Below are 26,325 nucleotides of genomic sequence, written 5' to 3'. Positions count from 1 at the left end.
TTCATTAGTAATTTGTGTCAAAAGGTGAATTTTCTGATATTTGGTTTGTAAAACCTGATGTGTATATGACTTTCTTCTTTCAGCCAAATACAATCAATTATATTAAAACATATTCTGGTTCTTCCAAGCTTTATAATGGAAGTAAATAGTAACTGAGATTTAAAAAAATCGCATCCATCCATCATAAAAGTAATCAAAATGGCTCCAGGGGGTTAATAAAGGCCTTCTGAAGCAAAGTGATGCGTTTTTGTAAACAAAAAAAAAACAAAAAAACATTTTTTTAACATGATAAACTGTACTAGCTTCCGAAAACATTTGTCCGCACGTTCACAAGAGATTGTAGTTCCGGCGTATGTCGTTTTAGTAAAAAAAAAAAAAAAAATCCATATTTTTAAATGATAAACTGTACTAGTTTATCCTACGATAAAATGTTGTAGGATATAGGTAAGTTTAGGTGAGAGTAGAGCACCTCTCATGGTTCAAACAAATAGGGCTGGGCAACAAACTCAAGCTCCTCTGACATTTCTCTTTAAAAAAAAATTCTAGTTTTTGACTTCTAATTCGTGACCGGTGTTTTGTTATGCATCCTCTGTGCTTCCGCATTCGTCAATAAGTCATGCGTTGGGTCAGAGGTCACTCTTCAGCCCGAACAAGACTTGCGTACGGACGGTACCGGAAGTCAGTGATTATAGTTTTTATTTTTCTTACAAAAGCAAATCACTTCGCTTCAGAAGGCCTTTATTAATACCCTGGATCAGTTTGGATTATTTGTATGATGGATGGATGCGCTTTTTTAAAATCTCAGTTACTATCTCACTTTTTTGGGCTTCAAAATCTATGGTTCCATTCAATCCCATTATAAAGCTTGGAAGAGCTAGGATATTTTTTAATATAACTTAGATTATGGTTAACTGAAATAAGTTTTATACACCTAGGATGGCTTGAGGGTGAGTAAATTATGGGATAATTACAATTTTTTGGGTGAACTAACCCTGAATATTTAAGTTTCTGCATTCAAGGTGCTCACAATAAGTACAGAATATTTAACATTTCTTATTAATTTTATATACATTTTCTATGTACCCTTTCGAGGAACCTCAACACTGTGTCATGGTGTTTCTATAGCATCGTTGTCATGATGCAGTGTGTCATTCCCTTCTGAGAGAACCAGGTTTCATATGTAACCCTGAGATGTTCCGTTTCAAAGGACCTCAAGGCTGCAATGTGCCGTTATCCTTCTAAGGGAACCTGATTAAATACATAACCCTGAGACGTTCCCTTTCGAGGGACCTCAATGGTGCGTTATGTCGTTCCTATAGCATCAATGTCATGATGCAGTGTGTCGTTCCCTGCTCAGGGAACTGGGTTACATATGTGACCCTAAGACTTTCCCTTTCAAGGGACCTCAACACTGCGTCATGGCGTTCCTATAGCATCAACGCCATGACACAGTGTCTCGTTCCCTCCTCAGGCAACACAATGTTGATAAAAAAAAAAAGAGTACAAAATTTTACGTTTTAAGGTACAAGTGTCCGTCACTGGGGTGGTACCCTTAAGGGTACATTTTTGTACCTCTAAGTCAAGGGTAGGCAAGTTCGGTCCTAGAGAGCTGATGTCCTGCAGAGTTTAGCTCCAACCCTAAGCTACCACAGTATAAAACTCATGGCTCCCAGTATGCATTGCAGCATTAAGTATGTCACCATTGTTGAGATTCATATGCTGATTCTTGATATCTGTGTGCGTCTAAACTTTTTTTCACCCCAGGAATGTATTTAGAAATCAAAATTCAGAATGCCTGATCTGTGGCAAGAAAGTATTGATGGTGAATATTATTTATTCATATTTTTAATCAGTGATGAGTTTAGTCAAACATTTTTCTTCATGACAATTTTGTTTAGGGCTTATTTTGACATGATACAGATTATGTGTTTTGTTAACACTATAACAAAAACCACAAACTCGCATAAAAAGCCAAGAGTCAAACTGCCCAACTAAAGGAAACACTGATAACCATAATGGTGACCAAATATTTTCAATAAAACCAACATCTAAACCTCTGTTAATTCTCAATAAGAGCTTCAATGGATGTCTTTCAGGGTTGGAGCCAAACTCGGCAGGACAGTGACTCACTAGGACCGAACTTGCCTGCCAATGGTTTAATTGTACACTCTAAAAAAAAAAAGGTTCTATATTGCACCAAAATGGTTCTTGGCTTGTAATCATAGGGGAACCTTTTTTAGTGCTATATAGCACCAATTTTGGTGCTTCAGTGGTTCTTCAGCGGTTCTTCAGAGGTTCTTCAGCGGTTCTTCAGAGGTTCTTTGACTAAGGTGCTATATAGCACCTCTGAAGAACCGCTGAAGAACCACTGAAGCACCAAAATTGGTGCTATATAGCACTAAAAAAGGTTCCCCTATGATTACGAGCCTTTTTTTTTAGAGTGTACCCTACGGACCAATTGTGTACCTTTAAAGGTACAGTTATACGTTTTGTTCCCCAAGGAACAAAATTGTACCTCCACTGTACGTTTTTTTCTGAGAGTGTAGGTGTTGTCAATATTTCCATATTTTAAAACTATTCAGTTTTTTAGATTTAAATTAGACTTTATCATTGATGTATTTGAAGTTTACATCAGATTTTGAATCCCTCACTTTCAACATGGTCTCAAACTCTGGACCAGACAGAACTGATTTACTATGAAATAAACCTGCCTTTCCTATCAGGGAAAAATATAGAAATTACGGTGCCATGGACTTAGATAAACATTTATATCAGTCAACAGGAATGTGTGCAATGTTGTGACACACTAGAGACTAAGAGATAAAACATATCCACAACAAACACCATGTTTTAGACACCTCAGCTGCATTTATGACAACTTCACCTGACACGGAAGTTCTGTGTCAAACCACCGTCAAACCCGGGCATCCATTCCAGAGTCACTGAGTTATGGTTAACACTCAGCAGCTTCAGGTCTGATGGGGGATCAGGGTGGTCTGAGAGAGACATAGAGAGAAATAGAGAGAACATAAAACGTATTAATATAAGAAAAAAACAACTACTGCCTAAATCTTAGCACTTCTTGGCCTTGGAGAATGTTTATTTAAGAGGGGTATTTAAGAGAGACTGAGAGAGACAACGAGAAAGAAATTAACAGGCTACTGTACAGACAGAAAGAAATATGTTTGTCAATACACTTCACTATGAAACTGGTTAATTATCTTGTTGGGTCTCTTGGGAGGGGGTGAAGTGGTCAATCTGAAATAGCAAAGCAGGGAGCAAAAATCTGCACCATTCCATTCCAGCCGACTGATGATAAGAGGCACATAAAATTTATTATCGCGGTGTGAGATTAATTATGAATATTCACGGCAGTAAAAACAGAGAAGAAGGTGTGGACAAAAAGAGGCGGATATTGGATTGTATTTCATGTTTTTTATGATAAACATTAAACGTGCCTGCCTGAGTCGAATCCACAGACCTCATAGAGAGAGAGAGAGAGAGAGAGAGAGAGAACAAGGAAAGAGAGTACAACAGAGAACTGGCAATTGTAAAAAACAACAACTTTTAAACCGTTATATAACCTTATATAAACATACCAGGTATACCCCATAAGAGCTGCAGTTTTGGAAATGCTCTGACCCAGTCGTCTAGCCATCACATTCTGGTCCTTGTCAAACTCGCTCAAATACTTACGCTTGCCCATTTTTCCTGCTTCTAACACATCAACTTTGAGGACAAAACGTTCACTTGCTGCCTAATATATGATGTATAATAAATGTTAGGAACTTACATCTTTTTGTATATATTTTTGTATAGCAACCTTGGTGCAAATATCAATTATAAGTGTGTTAACAATGTTTGTGCAGTTTTTAAGCCATGAGTTTCCAAACGGTTATCGAGAGCGTGTTTTTTTTAAAACAAATGTTCTAATAATAATGCTCTGAGGAACTCTCAATGCTGGAGAAACGGAGGTGATTTGCAGAGTAAAAAAGTAACATCATTAGTATTACAAGGAGAGAGGGTGGCAGTCATTGTGAGAGAGGTAGACATATCGATCCACTCAATTGTTCTGTAAATAAAGGGACAGACTGAAAACGAGAGGATGTTGATTACCACAACTGAATAATTAATATCACAATTGGTGCTCAGGTCGAGAAAAATCTCTTTCATGGCTCTGCTCATCATCTTTGTGTGCGTTTATGAGTTGGAGATAAGAAACGTGACACCCAGACATCGTGTCTGTTTGTTTTAATTCATTATGCTTTTATTTATTCATAAATCTATGCTAATTCACATTCACCTTTCAGTGGGGGTCAAGAGAAGGTCACCTGACCCTGCAGCCAAAGCTGACCGTTCCAACTTGGCATTGAGCCACTCATTTCCTGTTTGTACGTACTGGTGCTGAGGAGCTGGATGTCTAGAGAGTCTTTTCCCATGTTGTTGTGGGCAGTGCAGGTGAAGATGGCGTAGTCCAGCGCAGCACTCACATTTATGACGGTTAGAACGCTGCTATGGATAGTACCTGTCACCACCGTCTTCTCCTCGTACCTGTATAAGGTCACATAAACACTAAAATCAGACTACAATTTAAGTATAATTTAGTATTAAAGCACAATCAAAACAGTTTTGCATTTCCCTAAGGAAATGAAAGTCCTGCAAGGCAGCAAAAGCAAAAATCCTATATAGATAGTTTGAAAGAAAAGGCCATTCACAATTGGGTATGCGAATGAATGCACTCTCACACACACACACACACACACACACACACACACACACACACACACACACATACACACGCATGCATGCACACACACAATACAAGCTCTTTACAAGCTCTAAAACACATGAAACAAACATAAACCAAACACATATGCACCTTTAATTAAGTTTTTAACACTGTCATTACACATTCCACACACACACAAACACAAGTATGTGATCATGCTCCACGCTCAGCTGAACTACCATCTTGAAACCACACACACACACAGAGCTATTTAAATGGGAATTTGCCATTCTACTGATCTTACATTAGGCAATGTGCAATACTATACGCTAATTAACCCAAACACTAAGTCTATTCTCTTTTTTAGAAGAGATTTTGTGTATTTTTTACCTTTATGAAAGGACTTAGCTACAACAAACCAAAGACAACAGGTCTTGACAACCAATGCTGGATGAAGCTAATGACAAAAGCGGATCAACCTGGGGTTGCCGAAGTCCAAAGGGAATCCATTTTTTGCCCAGGTGAAGTGCACACGAGGAACGCCTTGTGCCTGGCACACCACATTTGCATCGTTGCTGCCGTCCCCTCGGCTGGCCACCTTCCTCCACTGCGGTCCCTTCTGAAGCTCTGGAGCAACTGCAGGAACATGGAACAAGTGTTTTGAAGACCATACTCATTTAAAAGAAATGGAATATACAGTAACATTCAAATGTTTGGGGTCAGTAAGACGTTTTTGAAGAAAAGTTTATTATGCTCAAAGCTGCAATTATTTGGATAAAAATACAATAAAAAAGTGATATTGTGATATATTATTACAATTTAATATAACTGTTTTCTATTTTAATATATTTAAAAATGATATGTATGTGCATTTTCAGCATCATTATTCCAGTCTTCAGAGTCCCATGATCCTTCAGCTGATTTACTGCACAACAAAAAATTATTATTATCACTGTTGAAAACAGTTGTGCTGCTGAATATTTTTGTGGAAACTGTTATTCATTTTTTCATGATTCTTTGATGAATAGAAATTTCAAAACAACAGCATTTATTTTGGAACAATGTAAAAGTCTTTACTGTCACTTTTGATCAATGCATTATTGCTGAATAAAAGTATTACTTTAAAAAAAAAATCTTAGTGACCCCAAAACTTTGAAGGATTTCAAACTTTTGAAATTCCCACACTTTTCCCGGTGAAAGGGTTCAACACCCACACTTTTTCTGCAGTTTTCCCGCAGTTTTGCACAAACGCTTTAGGGATGCCACAATTCTCATTATAATATTAAACCGTTTGGTACGGCATTCACGGTTCAATACGCGCTTGTGAATTGCATTGTTTTTTTGTTTTGTTTTTGCAGTGTGCCTGTGAGTCTATGTGCTGATATGAGCAAATATCCAATCACTATACACAGTTCTAGACACGCTTGCAATGCTGGTGTCAGAGAGTTATACTCACAGAACACTATAGTTATTCACAATCACGAAAGTTCATTATTTGCTTGCGTTTTAAAGCCTTGCCGGTTATTTGCGTGCTTATGCACCGTTTTAGAGCTTGCGCACTAAACGCCTGTCAAACACGAGATTACTGGACTAAGTCGTCTTACTGTGCTAATACTATCATATACACACAAGGTTAACATAAACACAGTCGGTTATATGTAAAGTGAAAGTAAAATCGGTGTGTGTGTGTCTGTATATTAGATGCACGTCTTAAATTGACAGCAGCGCAGCCTATAATGAACACGCTGTCCTTAAAGGGACAGTTCACCTCTAAAATTCTGTCATTATTTACTCACTCTAATGTTGTTCCAAACCTGTATTCATTTCTTCTGTTGAACACAGACAGCTGATGGTAGCCATTGACTTCCATATTATTTCCTACTATGGGGACTTTAATGTTAATAAAACTACAAAAGACATAGAAAAGCACTCTCTGTTCTTGACTGAAAAACATTAATACAGTAGCTTTAATAAGAATCAATTTATTTTATAATGAAGTAGATGTAGTGTTTTATTTTTACATTTATTCATTAAATTTCATACTTAAATGCTGCTGTTCAGCTCTGAGCTGCCAGTGTAAATCTTTATATATATTTATTTTATATTATACTATACACTAGGAATGTGTACAAGGTTTTTTTTAAGTAAAGTTTTAAGTTTAAGTAAGTTTTTTCAAGTCTTTTAAGTAAATAAAAATGTGCATTTTTTTTTCTCCTTAACCTCTTTCTGTTCCCGTCGCCTAAGAATAGAATAGCAAAAAACTGATGTGACTATAGCCATCAGAACCCAACCGAACACAGTGGTTAAAAAAAACCAAGGTATGTATAATATATATATTATATATCGTGTATGTTATACCTTTTGTACCCTTCTGACATTGTATTCATCGTTTTTATTGTTAACAAACAAACTACATCCATCCCCCACACTTTTGAAAAGCTTGCTACGCCTCTGTATACAGTGTTCATTTTAGACATTTTTTAAATCATAGTTTTAACAAAAATGTCAGTTAAATTGAGTCAATATTATGTTTAATCAGTTTTAGTTGATAAGAAAGTGCAAAAATGAAAAAAGTATTCTCATGGACCCACTTTATAATAGGTGGCCTTAACTACTATGTACTAACATTTGAATTAATAATTTTATACAATGCACTTATTGTGTACGTATATGTTTTTACATTGTACTTACATTTTAAAGATTACCTGCATGTAATTACATCTGTAATTAATGTATGTCACATTTATAATTCCACTGTTGACCCTTCCCTTACACTCTAAAAAATGCTGGGTTAAAAATAACCCAAGTTGGGTTGAAAATGGACTAACCCAGCAATTGGGTTGTTTTAACCCAGCAATTGGGCTGTTTTAACCCAGCAATTGGGTTGTTTTAAGCAAACATTTAACCCAACCGCTGGGTTAAAACAACCCAATTGTTGGGTTAGTCCATTTTAAACCCAACTTTGGTTATTTTTAACCCAGCATTTTTTAGAGTGTACACTTAACCCTACCCTTAAACTTACCCACATCACCACACCTGTCCCTAACTTTACCCGTATCCACCTCAATATCAGCAAAAGTCTTTTGCAATACAATATGAACACAATAAGTGCATAGTAGTTAAGGCCACCTAAGATAAAGTGGGACTACATTCATTTAAACATATTTAATAATTTCACAAAGGAAATCAAAATCATTTTGTCAGTAATTTTCATTGACGAGATAACCACTGGTCATATGGACTACTTCTATTATACTTTTTATTCATTTTTGGAGCTTGACAGTTCCACTCTTCATTCACTTTCAATGTAGTCAAAAGAAAAGCCTAGACATTCTGTTTAATAACTTTTTTTCCCCCACCTTAAACAATGATATGACTGAGAGGACTCACAGCGTACGATGAGCTGTCCTTCAACACTTCCTGGAGGTTCTATGCCGTTGTCTGCTGTACACTGGTAAAAACCTGCCTGGTCACGGGTCGCCTCATATATAGTTAACAAACCAGTGCCTTCATCTTCACTCTGCTCTCCCAGATCATCTACTTCCTCTTCACCCTGTTTGTAAAAAAAGAACAGGTCAAAAAAAGCCACAAACTCACAAAAAAAGGTCAGAGAGCCAAAGACAGACAACGACTTCATACCAACATAATTTTTCCCAAACCACACATAAAAGCATATAGAGAAAGAGGGCGGCTTGAGGTATCACAGACACTGACTAAGAATATGGGGCACTATAGATGCACAAATGGTCGGAAATGGCCGCAATTGCGGCTAACACTGAGAAATGTGGCCTTTGGAAAGGAAGTTTTAATGAAAGCTATTTTTCTCCATTTAGACCAGAAGTATTAAGCATAAAGGTGAGACATTGTTGTAGTTAGAAGGGTGAAATATAGCACCTCTATTACAGAGTAGCTGTGGCACATGGTGAGAAAAGAGAAGCCAGAGAGAAAGAGGGAGTTAGAGACAAAGAGGAGAGATGTGAGAGATAAATAGAGGTGATAAAAAGAGAGATAGCGAGTGAGCTCAGCTAACAAAGGACAATATAGCGGGAAAGGGTGAGAATAAGCAAAAGAGAAAGAAAAAACAGAAGTGACAAAGAACATCACTCACCATCCACTTCCACGAAAACATACTGGAGGTGATGGGGTTGGCATCAGCGACACACAGCAAGTCAGCGGTGTCTCCCAAGTTCACAGATACAGGATCAGACTTCATATGAACAGTCGGGGCATCTGGAAACCAAACCAAAAGATCAAAAAGAGAAGAATTTGTTTTATATGACTTTATCATATAAAAAGGTGAAAATATATATAATTTTAGTTTATTTTAGTAATTTTTTGAATTGTCAACTTTATTAGTTTTAGGTTTCTTTTTTCTATTTAGCTTTAGCTTATTTTTTTTATCAAATATTTATGTTTTAGTTCAGCTTTATTTCAATTAACGAAAATGCTTCTTAATAGTTTCAGTTTTAGTTAATGGATTAGTTCACTTCAAAATGAAAATTTCCTGATAATTTACTCACCCCCATCTCATCCAAGATGTTCATGTCTTTCTTTCTTCACACTGTAAACAACACAACTTGAAAAAGTTGCAAAGACTGATTTTGTTGTGTTGGTTCATCAAAAATCCACACTGTAAAAATCTCGTACCGCAAAAAAAAAATCTTAATACCTTATTTCCCCTGGTTCTTGTTGACTCAAGTTTGACTCAAATAACAGTTATACGAACTGAAAATAAGTTGTCTGTAACACACACACACACACACACACACACACACACACACACACACACACACACACACACACACACACACACACACACACACACACACACACACACACACACACACACACACACACACACACACACACACACACACACACACACACACACACACACACACACACACACACACACACACACACACCAAAAAAAAAAAACGTTTAGTTGAGTCAGCTTGACATTATTTGTTTTCTGGAGATATGCAACTATTCTGTAACAAATCTTTTGTAGTTGAGCCAATTCAACAGTTTGTGTCTATCTTTCTTTACAGAAGATTTTTTATTGAAAATGTTTGGTCACCATTTTGGTGATGAGTGTTTCCTTTAGTTGGGCAGTTTGACTCTTGGCATTTTATGTGAGTTTGTGTTCTTTGTAACAGTTTTTAGCAAAACACATAATTTGTTGCAAAGAAAGCCATAACCAAAATTGATCAGGTGTTCTAGATGACAGCATTATAAAGGGGTGTAGTTTACTACTTTATTCCTGATCAAAAGTGATTATTTTTTGATAAAATTAATGAAAAAAACTTTTCTGCAACAGATCAGTCATGCTGTATTTTGATTTTTAAAAACCTTGTGGGATTTGTTTTAGATACACAAACGCACAGATATCAAGAATCAGCATATGAATCTCAGCCATGGTGACATGTTTCATGCCACAATGCATGCTGGGAGCCATCATTTTAATACTATGCTGGCTCCCAGCATGCATTGCGGCATGAAGCATGTCACCATTGTTGAGATTCTTATGCTGATTCTTGATGTCTGTGTGTGCCAAAATACTTTTTAACACGTAGAGTATTTTAAATTCAGAATGTCTGCTCTGCATCAATAAAGTTTTGCTGGTAAAATATTAATAAAATAATATTTACTTTTGGTCATAAATGAGATTAGTGATTTATTTGAGTTAATGAGGCTGAAAACTAGATCATCTTGGTCTTTTTCATTGCAACAAATTATGCGTTTTGCTGAACACTGTTACAAAGACCACAAACTCACACAAAGAGTCAAACTGGCCAACCAAAGGAAACACTCATCAACAAAATGGTGATGACCAAATGAAAAAATCAACATCTAAACATGTTAATTCTTAAGAATTTATGTTTCCAATGGACAACATTTTTTGAATTGGCTCAACTACAAAATATTTGTTAAAGAATAGTTGCACCTCTCCAGAAGACAAATAATGTCAAGTTGACTCAACTAAACATTTTTTGTGTCACAGACAACATATTTTCAGTTCATATAACAGTTATTTACAACAAGAGTCAACAAGAAAAAGCTTGGGGAAATGAGTACTAAGATTTTTTTTGTTGTACAACCATTTTTTTTACAGTGCAGTCGAAAATAAATTAAGTTTTTTGAGGAAAACATTCCAGCATTTTTCTCCATATAGTGTTTTTTAATGGCAACCCACGGGTTGAAGGTCCAAATCAATGCAGTTTCAAAGCACTTTGAAGGGCTTCAGAGGCTCTGCACGATCCCAGACGAGGAATAGGGTCTTATCTAGTGAAACGATCGGTCATTTAAAAAAAACAAAAACATTTATATACTCTTTAACCTTAAATGCTCGACCTCTGTGTTGGGCTTTTTCACGACGTATGACATCATCACGTCGGAAAGGTCACGGCTGTGATGTACGTAGAAGTACCGACAGTGTTAAACGAATGTGCAAAGACTAAATCAAACGCCCTTTTTTAAAAATAAAGGGAAAATAACAATGTCAAACAATTTTAAAGTTGGAGGAGAACATGAGATGGAGTTTTTCGGCACTGGGTCAGTACTTCCATGTACATCACAGCCGTGACCTTTCCGACGTGATGACGTCATACGTCGTGAAGAATCCCAACACCGAAGTCGAGCGTTTGAGGTTAAAAAGCATAAATTAATTTATTTTTAGAAAATGACAGATCGTTTCACTAGATAAGACTGTATTCCTCGGCTGGGATTGTGCAGAGCCTTTTGAAGCTCTTTGAAACTGCATTGATTTGGACCTTCAATCTGTTGCAATTGAAATACATTATATGGAGAAAAATGCTGGAATGTTTTCCTCAAAAAACGTAACTTCTTTTCGACTAAAGAAAGACATGAACACCTTGGATGAAATGGGGGTGAGTAAATTATCGGGAAATTTACCTTTAACAATGTCAAGACAGTGTTCTGGGTGGTTCTAGAGTATTTTGGGCATCGGAACCATTGTATGTGGGTGGGACAAGACCCACCCACTTTTTACGATCAATGATATTGGACCCACTCACTTTTATCGTTTCTAATTCAGCACATGTCTGTTTACCTACCCCTAACCGATAAACACTTATTATTAAACACTTTAGATGCTTTATTTCCACTTTTCTAATATTTTCTTCATTTTTATTGAAAAAAAATGCCTTTCCGATCTGATATGTGATGGGAAAAAGGAGTAGAGTGAGTTTGGCAAAAGGCGGATTCGAACCTCGGGTCGATTTGCGTCAAAACTTGATGCCATGTATGTTACCCCTACACTATTGACACTCTCAATGTTACAGTGATACCCATAATTTTGTCTTGGCCAACCAGACGTTTACAAAACAAGGCACTATATTTGTACTTAATGTAAATGGCAACTACCAGTACATTTTTTCTGAGATAGGACCCACCCACATTTTTTTTGCTTCCGACACCCATGAATAAAAATATTAATAGAATTACTCCAACTAATATATGAAGAGTTTCGTTGCAAAATGAGATATATCCATTTTGAGAAATGTTGGTTATTTGACATTATTATTTAAGACATCAACAGTCAAGTTCATTCACAATTTTTTGTACATTAAACTATTACTTGAGCTCAGTGAAGGCCAGGGACACAATATTCTTCAAATCCAGGATATTTTTTATTTAATTTTATGTCCATAAATAGTTCATAAATAAGTCAAAAACCATGCCAAAATGCAACATATTTATCTTAACATTGTCAAACATCTTAAATTGGTTAAAAAAACAATACATCATAAATATATGGAATAGAATATACAAAGATTGATTAATAATAATAAGATTCCGAGTTAGTTTTGGCCAGAACATCATAACATTTTTTATTTTTTTTTGCAAAACGCTATATATCCACCTTAGGCTTTATTCTACTACTGTAATACCATTAAGAAAAGCTAGTGAATCAATGTTATCCTGGTCCACTTTTGTAGCGTTTTTATACATTTTTGTGAAGTTAAAGGCTACATCTTCATCTGACAGTTTGTCGGCATGACACAGACCAACATTACTCGCAGTCGCACGATGACCACAATTCATCTTTGGATGTTTTCCCTCCCCTGAATGCCTTGCCCGTTTGTCTTCTCCCTTTGATGATTTTCTTTAGATGCCTTCCTCTTTCTCCCAACAGCAGCTGGAATGACCGGCACCAATCCGTCATCGAAATCCATAAAGGCCCGGGTATACTTCACTTACCGCGCCCGGACGCGTCACTCGCGCAGCCCTGTCCGCGCGTCTTTCAAAGTATACTACACAACGGATACGCGCTGATGATCGCGTTCGACACATGCGCAGTAAAAAAGTGCCTATGCTCTACACTGTTAGACATTTCTGTAATTTGTACAGTTATTTACTATATATCACCCAGTATAATACTGTAAATTCTCTTTACAGTAAATAACTGTAATTCCCGTTGCATCATGGGTATTTTATATGACGTCAAACACCAAATACAGTGATTTCCTGTATTTTTTAAAAATAAAGTATAATAGCCTACTGTATTTACCACAACGGCCTATTTGGCACAATTGGGATCGACAGGATTTGCTTTAGATTTATATTAGGAACCATCAGTGCAGCGTTGAAAGTTTCACCCGAGGAGAGAGCTCACGGTTCCAGAGAACATATGAGCTGTGTCCGGACACCATGCGAAGATTTTTTCATCCCTCGTGAGAACGGCAAACAAGCAAGGTAAGTGTGATTTGTACTATCCGCGGTTGTCTGCACCCCAATTTTAGCTTGTCAGCATTGGTGCTAAAAACTGAGGTAAATCTAACGTTTTATGAATTTATTGAATTAGATTAGGAACCGGCGCAGCGTTGTAAGTTTTGCCCGAGGAGAGAGCTCACAGTCCGGACAACATACTTTACATAACGTTAGGTTATCATTTGCTTAAACTTTGCTGCTAAAAACTGAGGCAAACCTAACGTTTTATTTAAAAAAAAGAAGAGTTTATTGAATTAGATTAGGAACCAGTGCAGCCAGCGTCGTGTGTAACGTTACTGCCCGAGGAGAGAGCTCACGGCCCGGACAACATACTTTACATAACGTTAGGTTATCATTTGCTTAAACTTTGGTACTAAAACTGAGGTAACGTAAACCTAACGTTTTATTTTTAAAAAGACTTAACGTTAGTGAGTTTATTGAATTAACTTTACCAATACAATGAAGATTTTGTTTATCGAGCATATTAAGCGTACATTAGGACGACGTTAGTTAGTAAATTAACGTTGGCCACTAGTTGCAAAAATAATGTCGTTAACAAACAAAGTTTACATTTGGATTGACATTATTTATTTTACATTTTAGATAAGAAAACCAGGAGCCTGCCTGTGCTGTGCGACACTGGAACTCATACAGCGGTAAGTAACGTTAGTCCTCTTTGTTTCTCCACATATTACTGATAATTCAAAGTTTTTCTTGTATGTTTTAGTCGGGTCTGTTTAACAGAATCACAAAATTATTTAGTTTTTCCACCTCTTTTTAGCTGTAACTAGCCATGTACCATGTTTTTTTTTTTCATAAATTGTATTATACTAAAATAATCCAAAACTGTGTTTGTCCAGGACTGACAGATTATAATTTTATTTTCTGGAATTGAAGCAGTCCTGGACAATTTTTGGATGATTTTGGCAGATGAAATATAATTTATGAAAAAAACATGGCAAAACCAGAGAATGTCTAATATGGCGAGAAGTTTCACTCTCACTGAACTTCCGGCTTCTGAACTGGTTGCAGTTCCTCTCTGATTCCATATGAGGGCGCTCACAGGACGAGTGCAGAATGAATGGAGGTCTATGGCGCTATACCAATAAAAATCCACTTTTCTCAGGATATAATTTTTTATCTAGTAATTTGAATGTTGTATTCGAAAGGAAATGCAAATAAATTACACATTGCTGGGTGTTAGATTTTTTAGAGTCACTTATTTGCTTTAAAAAGTCTTTTAAAGTGTCAATGACGTCATACACATGTACGACCAGAGATACTGCTTAACGGCAATCCTTCAGTCGCTCTGGTGCTTTCGCGCTCTGCACTTTCTTTTCTCTCGAGGCATCGACAACACAGCTGACACAGGTAAATACACGTGCTAGAAGAGTTTTTGTTTTGTTTGTTTCTGGTCCCGCTTCAGATGACACGATGCCATCAAGCGGGATCTCTGGTCGTAATCAGTCCTTCACTGACCAATCAGCGTTCATTAGCAGAATGCTAGCGTGTTATGGACAACAACAACTCAACCTGTAAGAAATCAAAAGGACATAAGTACTCGTTCATTCAACTTTCGACCTAAAACCCATGTTGAACTTGCAAAATCTACAATCATTTCTGAGATTTCTCAACGGCAATCGGGTGAAAGAGACAAATTTAGCCGTCAAGCCCCATTGACTTCCATTCATTTTGCACTCATGGCGATCGCCCCCAGTGGAACTCTGGTGGTACTACAACCAAAATTCTGTACAACAGGGCTTAATAGGGAGTGGGCAGGCTCTCCGTAGACGGGCTCTGGCAAAACTTTAGAATAATGTTGCTCAAGTGCAAACCTGAATACATTTCTGAACACAAAAGAAGATGAAGAATGTTTGTAACCTAACAGATTGAGGCACCATTCACTTCTATAGTAATTTTTTCCTACCATGGAAGTGAATGGTGCCTCAAAATTGTCTGTTTACAAACATTCTTTAAAAGGTTTAGAACAGGGCGAGAAAATGACAGAATTTACTTTTTTTTTTTTTTTTGGTGAACTATCCGTTTAATGACGGACCATTATTCTAAAGTGTTACCAAAAACATTTAAAGCAAAGGCACTAAGGGTGATGAAATTTAAAATATCTTTATTCTCTTAATTTTCTCTTGCTTTAAGTTTTTTTCGTGAGAAAAAACCCAGAGGAGGGAACAAGATGCACCACCAAAACCGGAGTGAGTCGGAAGACCGGGGAAGTTGTGAACAGGAAGACAACTGTAATCAACAACAGAGTGTCATCCTTCCTTCGCCACCTAATGGAGTTTGAATGGAAAAACTTGGACTAGGTGAGACACTTTTTTAATAGGATATGTAATGTACACAGACACTTACGCTGCATTCACACAGGGCGTCATGCCGGTTAGAAATTTTGTCTGACCTGAGACAGCGCCAACGCCACGTGACAGTGACGTATGGCATCAAAGCACCGCGAGAGCGATTCGAGAGCAGTCGGCTAATACAGCCGGTGCAGTTTCTCCAGAGCGACTGCACGGACTTTGATGAGGACACAGCTGTTCCACGATTGGCCAGATTCTCCGCATGACAGCGATCACATGTGTTTCGTGTTTATTCTAAAACCTTCAGTTCCTCTAATGCGCACAAATCTCTTTTTTATAACAGTTAAATCTCTTTTCATGTAGTTGCGATGTTATATTGTCATGTTTATCAAAATAAAACAGATGAAAAACGTAGACCCTCACTTCATTGATAGTTTAGGCTTGTATGTTAACTTTATTCTTGTACAAACACACGCTGTATTAAGTAGTGCATAAAGTATTACATGACAAAAAATGTCTCTGAAACATCTGTGCATTGACAAATATTGCATTTATTTCACTTCAGCTGATAAAGTGTGCAAACTAGAGCTGCAACTAACGATTATTTTTTCTGTCGACTAATCTAACGATTATTTTTTCGATTAGTCGACTAATCTAACGATTATTTTTCCAGATTAATCTTATTATTCGTTTTTACTGATTATTGTATTTCAAAGAGGGTAGTGAATTTGTATATTATTTTAACATGAAATCAATGAATGATGACAATATTAATTGTATTTCAGGAAGGGTAGTGTACATAGTATGCCATTTTATAATGAAATATATGAACACAAGAAGCTTTTTAAACATAATATATAATGATACTATTCATCATAAAATGTGTACAGAGTAGGCCTAATTAGGAAAAGTTGTTTACTATAGTAGTTGAGTATGATTTACTTATTGATTTGTGTCAATAGTAAACGAAAATGCACTTGTATTTATCTGCAAAAGGTTCACATACAGGAGCTTTCAGCATAGTGTTAATGTTTAACTAGTCGTCTATTTTGAAGATACATGTGCATAAACAACGACTAAAGCTGCCAGAAGTTTTTGCCCAAACTTCAAAGACACATTTAAATGATTAAAGCTAGAGGCATATCTTAACTTTAATGTTACAATCATGTAAACTACCTATATACAGCAAGTTATTATGCATATGTGTTTGGGACAGAGCGGAACCAGGTCGCATTAACAGGAGATATATGCAGCCCATAATAAATAAAAGCACGAGACGTACTGGGGTCGGAGAAGAACCCAGGAAAATGTGACCGTCTGTTGCAATACACGCGCCACGGTTCAGCTGCGCGAGAGAACACTGGCAGCAGGGTTGCCAGGTTTACACAACAAAACCCACCCATTCGTTACTCAAAACTAGCCCAAAACAAGCCCAATCGCGTTTCGGGGAGGTTCTCTGGTAAACATCGCGTTCGGGGGGTTAAATATGTGTGTTTTTTTGCTTCAACCCGCGGACATGAGACACAGCCCGCGGCAACAGTGTAGAAGTAGCCCAATTCCGCGGAAAAAAGCGGACTTGGCAACACTGACTGCAGTGTGAAAGCTCCCGCTCTCCACGCGCACAGCTTCGGCTCTGCCACCGCGCGCAGTGTGAAACCGGCGTTACAGAGCGAACAAAGCACAGTTTTATTCGGCTTCTGTTTAAAGTACTCCCACACTTTTGAATGTCGCGGTCTGGCTTTATATGATAAATGATCATTTTCACTATGCCCGGGAGCAGAAGCTGCCATTATTCTAGATCTTCTGTTCCATTCTAGAACGTAAATAATGTGCCGCCGACGCGTCGACGCATTTCACGCACGCACGCGTCGTTGCAGCCCTAGTGCAAACACAGTGCAAGCATCACTGCGGGAAGCAGAAAGTGTTCGACTTCACGTCTCCGTTTGCAGCTCCTCCCCGCCTGCACGCGGCTACTCTCGCCGATTGGTTGCATCCAGCCACAGCTGATGTCCAACACACCTTTCAACTTCTGCCGCTTGCAACGTGAGTGAAGCGACGAGACGGAACCCACAATTCAGTTCAGCAACGCATGACGTCACCCATTCAAAGTAAATGAGAAGCGTCCCGTGTGAATGCAGCATTAAGTTTGAGGATACCTTACTAAAGCTAATGCAGTATACATGTAATCCATCCTGCAATAAAAGGTTACATTGTTGTTTTGATTAAATAGTTTGTGAAATCATGTTGAGGTGATTCAGTAATATTACTTTTTTGGAGCATGTAGTTTGTGCTGCTGCTACTATTATGTACTAACAGTTTTCTTTAGTTTTTTACTCAATATCAATTTTGTTAAGCTAATAACAGAGACACCTCTCTAATATGCAATCAGGTTCAGCATCACTACAAAGTACATTCTTCAAAATATTCCTAACATTGAATCACCAGCTAAAACAAAAACTGAACATTTCATTTCACATCTTCATGAAGGCATTGCAGGACTGGATTAGACTAGACAGCATACGTTGAGCTAGGTGTACCTCAAAGTGTTAACTGTCTATAAAATAGTATTTTACCATTATGATGAATTGTAATGGGATTATTATTTTTTATTAAATTCCAACAGTGTAAAATGTTTGTGTATACTCAAATTGTATGACTAACTTCATATCATTCTTATCTAGAGGGACTTCTTGCCATAATGGAGCAGAATCCTGGTTCCTGTTTGAAATCATCCAATGTGGAAGATGGCACAGATCGGTACAGACATGAAACTTGTGTTTGTGTTGTGTTGTGATAACTTGTTTCAGAATTAATTTGCTCTTTGTTTATATTTTATTCATGTAAATGTGTATTTTGCACCAGTTACAGTATTCTTCAACCAACTATTTACAGTATTCTACCAACTATTTTCTGCAGAGTTTTTAAAATTGTAGCTCAAACAATAGTGTGTGGCGCTAGCAAGGTCATGGGTTCAATTCCCAGGGAAAGCAAGAACTGACAAAATGTAAAATGTGTATCTTGAATGCAATGCAAGTCGTCTGCCAAATGCATAAATGTAAATGTAAATAAAATGTAAAATAAGTGCTATTGAATGCACTCTGATTACTTTTATACATGATTTTCTGAAAATAAGATTTGATTCGAGGATGTTTTAAAGTGAACTTTTTCCACACATTTACATGTTTAAGTTAAAGCACTTAAAATGTTTTAAATAAAGAATTTTATATTTCATAATAATTGTCTGTTTGGATTACTTCTGTAGGATAGATTAATGTAAGAATTAATGTAATTCAGTAAGTATTAATAATTGAATAGGATTAGGGTTAATGCACTGTTAACCAAGGTTTACAGTAACAGTACTGTATTACAAAATTACAGTAACATGTAGTTACTGTAAACTGAAATGCGGTTATTGTACTGTAAATCTCAAATACAGTAACTTACTGGCAACAGTGTTGCCAGTAAGTTACTGTAAAATCTCTTATAAATGTCTAACAGTGTACCAGACATCGGAGGGCAGCACTGAGTCCTGTCATCAACGGGACATTCGCTGGGCATGATCGGAGAAGAACTGTAGTGCATCCACCATTGCAACATAGTTTGGAAGAAACACTTAAGAATCAAAAATTCTCTCTTTTTTTTCCAAGCGTGTTGTTTTTCAACCGGTCTTTGCACACACTTCTTCGACGGCTGAACACTGTGCTCAATACTGTGCGTGTTTCCACCTAGTGGACTCTTCTGTACTGCTGGCGCATGCGCTGTTGCACACGGACCGTCCGCGCGGTCTGAAAATTTGGGCTGCGCGCGGACGGGGTGTGCGGCCGGCCGCGAGCCCTCCGAGTGACGAAAATTACGTCATGCGGGCGGTGCACGAACGCGGACGGCCGAAGTATACCCGGGCCTTAACGTTAGTTTGACTCTGAAGCTTTGATTCTCTGACTGACAGACAGCTGTTGATCAGTGACGTAGCCTACGTGACTGACAGCTCGCCTACAGTATAAACAATTAAATGGTAAACGTTTAGTTAGCCTATTGAATCCTCTTTTTAAAAATATGTTTTTTTGTTTTGATATTATCGTTAAATCACTCAGCAAACTCGGAGCACTTCACCGTCGGTGACTCTCTCCTCGCGTGACATCCTGAGCTCGCGCAGCAGAACGTTCTATATCGCACTTTGTAAAGAAACTGGGCTGGCGGATATCGCGTTTTGTGAAAAAATACATTTTGTAGTAGGCTTAAAATGTACATTTTTAAATCTTATTAATGGCAGCAATTCACACAGATTAAGGTACATCTAAACAGTGATTTCCAATAATAAAACCCAAATGTCAAAAAATGGCGTTTATCGCGTTTTGCAACCGAACTCTTCATATTCACCTAATATCTGTCTGCGCTTTGTGTTTAGAGTTATAAGCATAACAACATGCTAACATCATACTCTTCGAGCCAACCTTACTCAAGTGTCTTGTGCTTCATATAGGGTGTGTAACATATGAACATTAACCACTTCCCATGAAAAAAAACTTAGATTTTTTACTTTTGGTTAAGATACTTCCTTGAAAGCTATCTCACGTATTCAGCCTATAGCAGCGTATGCTAATTGCAGTATGTTCAAGTGGCGTTCCTTTTGTCAGGGCCATGACAGTTCAATTTCCACCTCAGCCAATTTCAAAGACAGCACAAAAGATTTTGTAGGACAGTTAACTTACGGTGTTTGATTTTCTAAATTTGGATGTGTTGATGCTAGAATTGCCTTTGTTTAAGTCTCGATACAGTGTGTCTCTGCACTTCCTGTTTGAATTATTCACAGGGTGTGAAAAAACTCTTTATAATCAAGGTCTATTGTAATGTCGTCCCCATTATGTGCAGTGCAGAAACACTTTTATTTTAAATCCTCCGGTATTCCTACATGGCTGGTTGCAAACGGTCTTCAAATTGCTGTCAATACAGCACATGCTGCACATGTTGGAGCAGAGGTAATGCTTACTGAGGCAAATTAACAACACTCTTGAAAGGCTACAAAATTAACGTCCCCTCAAAAAGTATCTGTCACACTATGTCAGGATAACTGTATTATTAAAAGGGATCAGAGAACATTAATGAAGGAGTGCATTTGCAGAAGCAAAGCAGCTATAAATAAAAAAGAGCTGATTTCATTCAACTATGTATAAATATTTTTTATAGCTGAGCTATACAGTTGACATTTCTAGATGATTGCACTGACCAGGTAAGGCATTCATAGATCTGTAGTGATACAATATAAGAATTGAATAGATTTGTCAATGTTAATTACATTTACACTGGTTAGCAATAAAAGATCTCTCTCTCTCCGAGAACTCAAAAAAAAAAAAAAACTAAACAAATATGCAAACAGAAATACACTATATTGCCAAAAGTATTGGGACACCCCTCCAAATCTTTCAATTCAAGTATGTCAAAAAACTCCATTGGCCGCAAGGCATGCAGATGCTTCTAAAGCATTTGTAAAAGAATCGGTTGCTCTCTAGAGCTCAGTGAATTCAAGCGTGGTACCGTGATAGGTTGCCACCAGTGCAATAAGTTCATTCGTGAAATGTCCTCACTACTAAATAATCCACGCTCAACGTTTAGTGGTATTTAAACAAAGTGGAAGCAATTGGGAACAGCAGCAACTCAGCCATGAAGTGGTAGGCCACATAAAATCAGTGTGCAGAAGTCGCCAACTTTCTGCAACGTTAATAGATACAGACCTCCAAACTTCCTGTGGCCTTCAGATTAGCTCAAGAACGGTCCATAGAGAGCTTCATGGAATGGGTTTCCATGGCCGAGCAGCTGCATCCAAGCCTTACATCACCAAGTACAATGCAAAGCATCGGATGCAGTTGTGTAAAGCACGCCGCCACTGGACTCTAGAGCAGTGGAGACGTGTTCTCTGGAGTGACGAATCACACTTCTCTGTCTGGCAATCCGATGGACGAGTCAAGGTTTGGTGGTTGCCAGGAGAACGGTGCATTGCCTGACTGCATTGTGCCAAGTGTTATGTTTGGTGGAGGGGGGATTATGGTGTGGGTTGTTTTTCAGGGGTTGGGCTTGGCCCCTTAGTTCCAGCGAAAGGAACTCTTAATGCGTCAGCATACCAATACATTTTGGACAATTTCATGCTCCCAACTTTGTGGGAACAGTTTGGGGATGGCCCCTTCCTGTTCCAACATGACTGCGCATCAGTGCACAAAGCAAGGTCCATAAAGACACGGATGAGCGAGTTTGGTGTGGAGGAACTTGACTGGCCTGCACAGAGTTCTACCTCAACCCGATAGAACACTTTTGGGATGAAAAAGAGCGGAGACTGCGAGCCAGGCCTTCTCGTCCAACATCAGTGCCTGACGTCACAAATGCGCATCTAGAAGAAGGTTAAAAATTCCCATAAACACACTCCTAAACCTTGTGGAAAGCCTTCCCAGAAGAGTTGAAGCTATTATAGCTGCAAAGGGTGGGCCAGACAAAGTTTTGCTTGGGGCCACCAGAAGTCTAGGACCGGCACTGGGCAACATATATTCAATAACTAAGTGAATACTTAGAATGCCTCACAGTTAACTGTATAAACTCATTTAGTTTGAACAGGGATAGTAATAAAGGTTCTAGTTTTAAATCAAATTGGATTTGTACAGCAAGTATAGACAAAATGTATGGCTATTTATTTGATGGCATGCAACACAATCCTGTATATTAGGTTTCATTTTTAGGCAATATCTGTAAGTCAGTGATTCTCATAAGTTTTCACTACTAAAATCCATTCTGTGCTTTCCATAACTTGCTGCATAACTTAATTAACATGACTTAAATCAACCAAATGTCCCCATTTGTTGCTTGTTTTCATGTGTAAATATCCCCAGATGGAGCTGTACAACCAACAGCTATTTGTCTTCTGTGGATTCTATTAATTAAATCCATAATTCTTTATTTTATCTTCTTCACACTTTTATTTATTTATCACAGCTCACATTTACCTGAAGAATAATATCTGCCTGTCTATATGTATGTCTATAAGTCTGTATATCTTTTTTTTTTTTAAATCAAACATCTGTTGACTATGAATACATATATTTATAAAAATATAAACAAAAATAAAACAATAAATATAATAGATATTATAATTATAAAATATCAAAATAAATATATATTTTTTAATCAAATATAAAATTAAACATCAGTGCTTTGCCTTTGGGAATCAAGTTGTGTTGAAGTTCCTAGAAAAAGTGGGCCTAAAATGGTTGCCTCAGGCACGTACGGCAAGCCCCACCAATGCTGTTCCTCTGCCTCATCTCCATCCCTGCCCCCAGGAGGATCATATCCTCAACCAAGTGGGCCATTACAACCAGCGTAATCTCTGGCGTGTTGGCGTGTACAATCCTCCTCTGCATTGTTCCTAACGGGCAGAAAGAGGGGGGCCTACACGGAAAACAGCACCATTGGTAAAAGCTATTCAAATGGCCCATACATAATGAATATCTACCACTGTCAGATGCTATTGTATGAGGACGTGGAGATCCATTAGTGCAGAAGGATTTGCAGGAACATGCAGGCCTAGATTTGAAGAAGTGCTATTATTAAATCATTAAGGAAGTGGGAGTGCTCCTTCTTTCTTTCTTTCCCTCTCTCTCTCTCTCTGCGTCCCTCTCTTTCTCTCCATTTCACTTTCAAGTGTGTGTACGTCTGTGTGGGTTTGAATTGGCAAATAAATATGTGGTACAAATATTGAGAACATCATATATTGGTTTTGCAGTGAAACTTTTGTGGTAATTTATACTGGGGAATGCATGCTACTCTGACAGCATTTTAACCTTAAAATTTGATTTTCACAGTACTGTGACAATGCATCCTGATTAGATTAATAAACATTTATACATATTCAATATTTGTATTAAATGCTAACATCATCAATTCACATGGCATTAGAGTTTATTAGCTAAGACTCTATCACCTTTCAGGCTAATATGAGTTGGGGTTAGGGTTAGGGTTTGTTTTCCAATCAGCTGTGACTGTCAACAGCATCAAGACATTTTGGCGCTTATTTTCAATCACACTGGTTAGTCCCGGCCACAGCGAGATTCCAAGCAGATTCCTGCTTTACTAAGACCTGCTTTACCAAGTCCTGCTTTACCAAGTCCTGATTTACCAAACCCTGCTTTACCAAGTCCTGCTTTACTAAACCCTGTTTTACCAAGTCCTGATTGACTAAGTCCTTTTTTTTATAAGCCCATACTTTACTGAGTCCTGCTTTCCCAAGTCCTGCTTTACTAAGCCCTACTTTACTAAGTCCTGCTTTATCAAGTCCTGCTTTACTGAATCCTGCTTTACTAAGCCATACTTTACTAAGCTCTCCTTTACTAAACCCTGCTTTACCAAGTCCTGATTTACTAAGTCCTGCTTTACCAAGTCCTGCTTTACTAAACCCTACTTTACTAACTCCTGCTTTATCAAGTCCTGCTTTACTGAACCCTGCTTTACTAAGCCATACTTTACTAAGCCCTGCTTTACTAAACCCTGCTGTAACATGTCCTGATTTACTAAACCCTGCTTTACCAAGTCCTGCTTTACTAAACCCTGTTTAACCAAGTCCTGATTGACTAAGTCCTTTTTTATAAGCCCTACTTTACTGAGTCCTGCTTTACTAAGTCCTGCTTTACCAAGTCCTGTTTTACCAAATCCTGATTTAGTAAACCCTGCTTTACTAAACCCTGTTTTACCAAGTCCTGATTGACTAAGTCCTTTTTTATAAGCCCTACTTTACTGAGTTTTGCTTTATCAAGTCCTGCTTTACAGAACCCTGCTTTACTAAGCCATACTTTACTAAGCTCTGCTTTACTAAACCCTGCTTTACCAAGTCCTGATTTACTAAGTCCTGCTTTACTAAGCTCTGCTTTATCAAGTCCTGCTTTACCAAGTCCTGCTTTACTGAACCCTGCTTTATCAAGTCCTGCTTTACCAAGTCCTGCTTTATCAAGTCCTGCTTTACCAAGTCCTGCTTTACCAAGTCCTGCTTTACTGAACCCTGCTTTACTGAACCATACTTTACTAAGCCCTGCTTTACCAAGTCCGGCTTTATCAAGTCCTGCTTTACTAAGCTCTGCTTTACTAAGCCCTACTTTACTAAGTCCAGCTTTACCAAGTCCTGCTTTACTAAGTCCTACTTTACCTAGTCCTGTTTTACTAAGGCCTGCTTTACTAAGCCCTGCTTTACTAAGGCCTGCTTTACCAAGTCCTGCTTAAACAGAATACATGACAGTAATACTATTTTTTGTATTATTAATTGTATTGGCTTAATAATCTTATTAAATATTATTACAATTTAAAATAACTATTTTATATGTGAAAATATATGAAAATATAATTTATTCCTGTCATGCAAATCTGAACTTTTTTGGCATCATTACTCCAGACAGTGTCACATTATCTTTCAGGATTAAATATGCTGATTTACTATTCATTTATTATCAACTATTATTTGGGGCTAAATTATTAATAATGTTTTTTATTTTATTTTATTATTATCAATGTTTTAAAGTTTTTGCTGCTTAATATTTTTGTGAAAACCATGATCTTTTTTTTCAGGATTGTTGATGAAAATAACTGTATTTGAAATAGAAATCTTTTGAAACATTATTCATGGCTTTACTGTCACTTTTGATCAAATTATTTTGTTGTTGCTGAATACAAAATCTTAACAATCTTACATTTGTACCAAGGTTTTCTCAAAAATATGAAGTATCTCAACTGTTTTCAACATAAAAAATAATAAGACATGTTTCTTGAGCAGCAAATCAGCATATTATAATGATTTCTGAAGGATCACGTCACACTGAAGACTAGAGTAATGATGCTGAAAATTCAGCTTTGTCATCACAAGAATAAATCATTTTATAAAATCATGGTTTCTTTTTCCTTATTTCCAGTTAAATCACATATTGTGAATGTGGTCTCAGATTTTTAAAACACCCCTGTATATTCTGATTGGTTGTCTGTAAATTGCTTCCTATAGCATTTTGCTTCCAGGGAGGAGAAGCTTGATATTCAAAACTTGTTGCATCTCGCCAAGTTAGGATGAGTTGTCAGAGTTAGTTTTGAGTTCCTCACACTGTACATCCAGTTTTAGCTTTGTGCGGTTCTTCCCCTCAGCATTAGAACACTCTATGATGTAATCGCCCCCGTCTCGCCGAGAAATGTTCACGATTTCCAGGGTCCAGTCGTCGAAGTGATAACGAGTATCTCTTTCTGTCACAAACATACAGACAACCCAAACAAAACAGGTGAATCACAGAGCTGCGACAATACAATTCCACAAAAACAAATACAAAACTCTTCAAATCCTGCACATATACACACTGAAACAGCTGGCTTATCCACTAAAACTCTTCTCCCAGGGAAACCTCTTTGGAGGAATACCACAGGGAGTTCGACACAGGACTGCTTAGAAGCTTTCAACACGGAGATGAAGACCGGAAATGCTGAGACGCATTCAGAGCGACAGCGACGCTCATTTAGGCTGCATACATTAGCACGAGATCACATCTG

The 26,325-nt window shown here is 37.6% G+C and overlaps 1 protein-coding gene across 1 annotated transcript in view; it reads right to left on the bottom strand.

Annotated features, from left to right (window-relative positions):
* nphs1 (NPHS1 adhesion molecule, nephrin) overlaps nt 1-26,325 on the bottom strand; it is a gene marked incomplete at its 5' end in the record, with an annotated part of 142,577 nt that overhangs the window by 25,172 nt on the left and 91,080 nt on the right. The window contains 6 exons of the mRNA XM_079823686.1: nt 2,885-2,996; nt 4,400-4,551; nt 5,209-5,365; nt 8,120-8,282; nt 8,838-8,959; nt 25,888-26,025. Coding sequence (XP_079679812.1) covers nt 2,885-2,996; nt 4,400-4,551; nt 5,209-5,365; nt 8,120-8,282; nt 8,838-8,959; nt 25,888-26,025 — 844 coding nt within the window. The remainder of the gene's footprint in view (nt 1-2,884; nt 2,997-4,399; nt 4,552-5,208; nt 5,366-8,119; nt 8,283-8,837; nt 8,960-25,887; nt 26,026-26,325) is intronic.

This window comes from Gobio gobio, assembly GCF_949357685.1.
Source record: "Gobio gobio genome assembly, chromosome: 8".
Lineage (NCBI taxonomy): Eukaryota > Metazoa > Chordata > Actinopteri > Cypriniformes > Gobionidae > Gobio > Gobio gobio.
The sequence above is the reverse complement of the archived record's forward strand: the minus strand, read 5'-3'. Positions and strand labels throughout refer to the sequence as shown.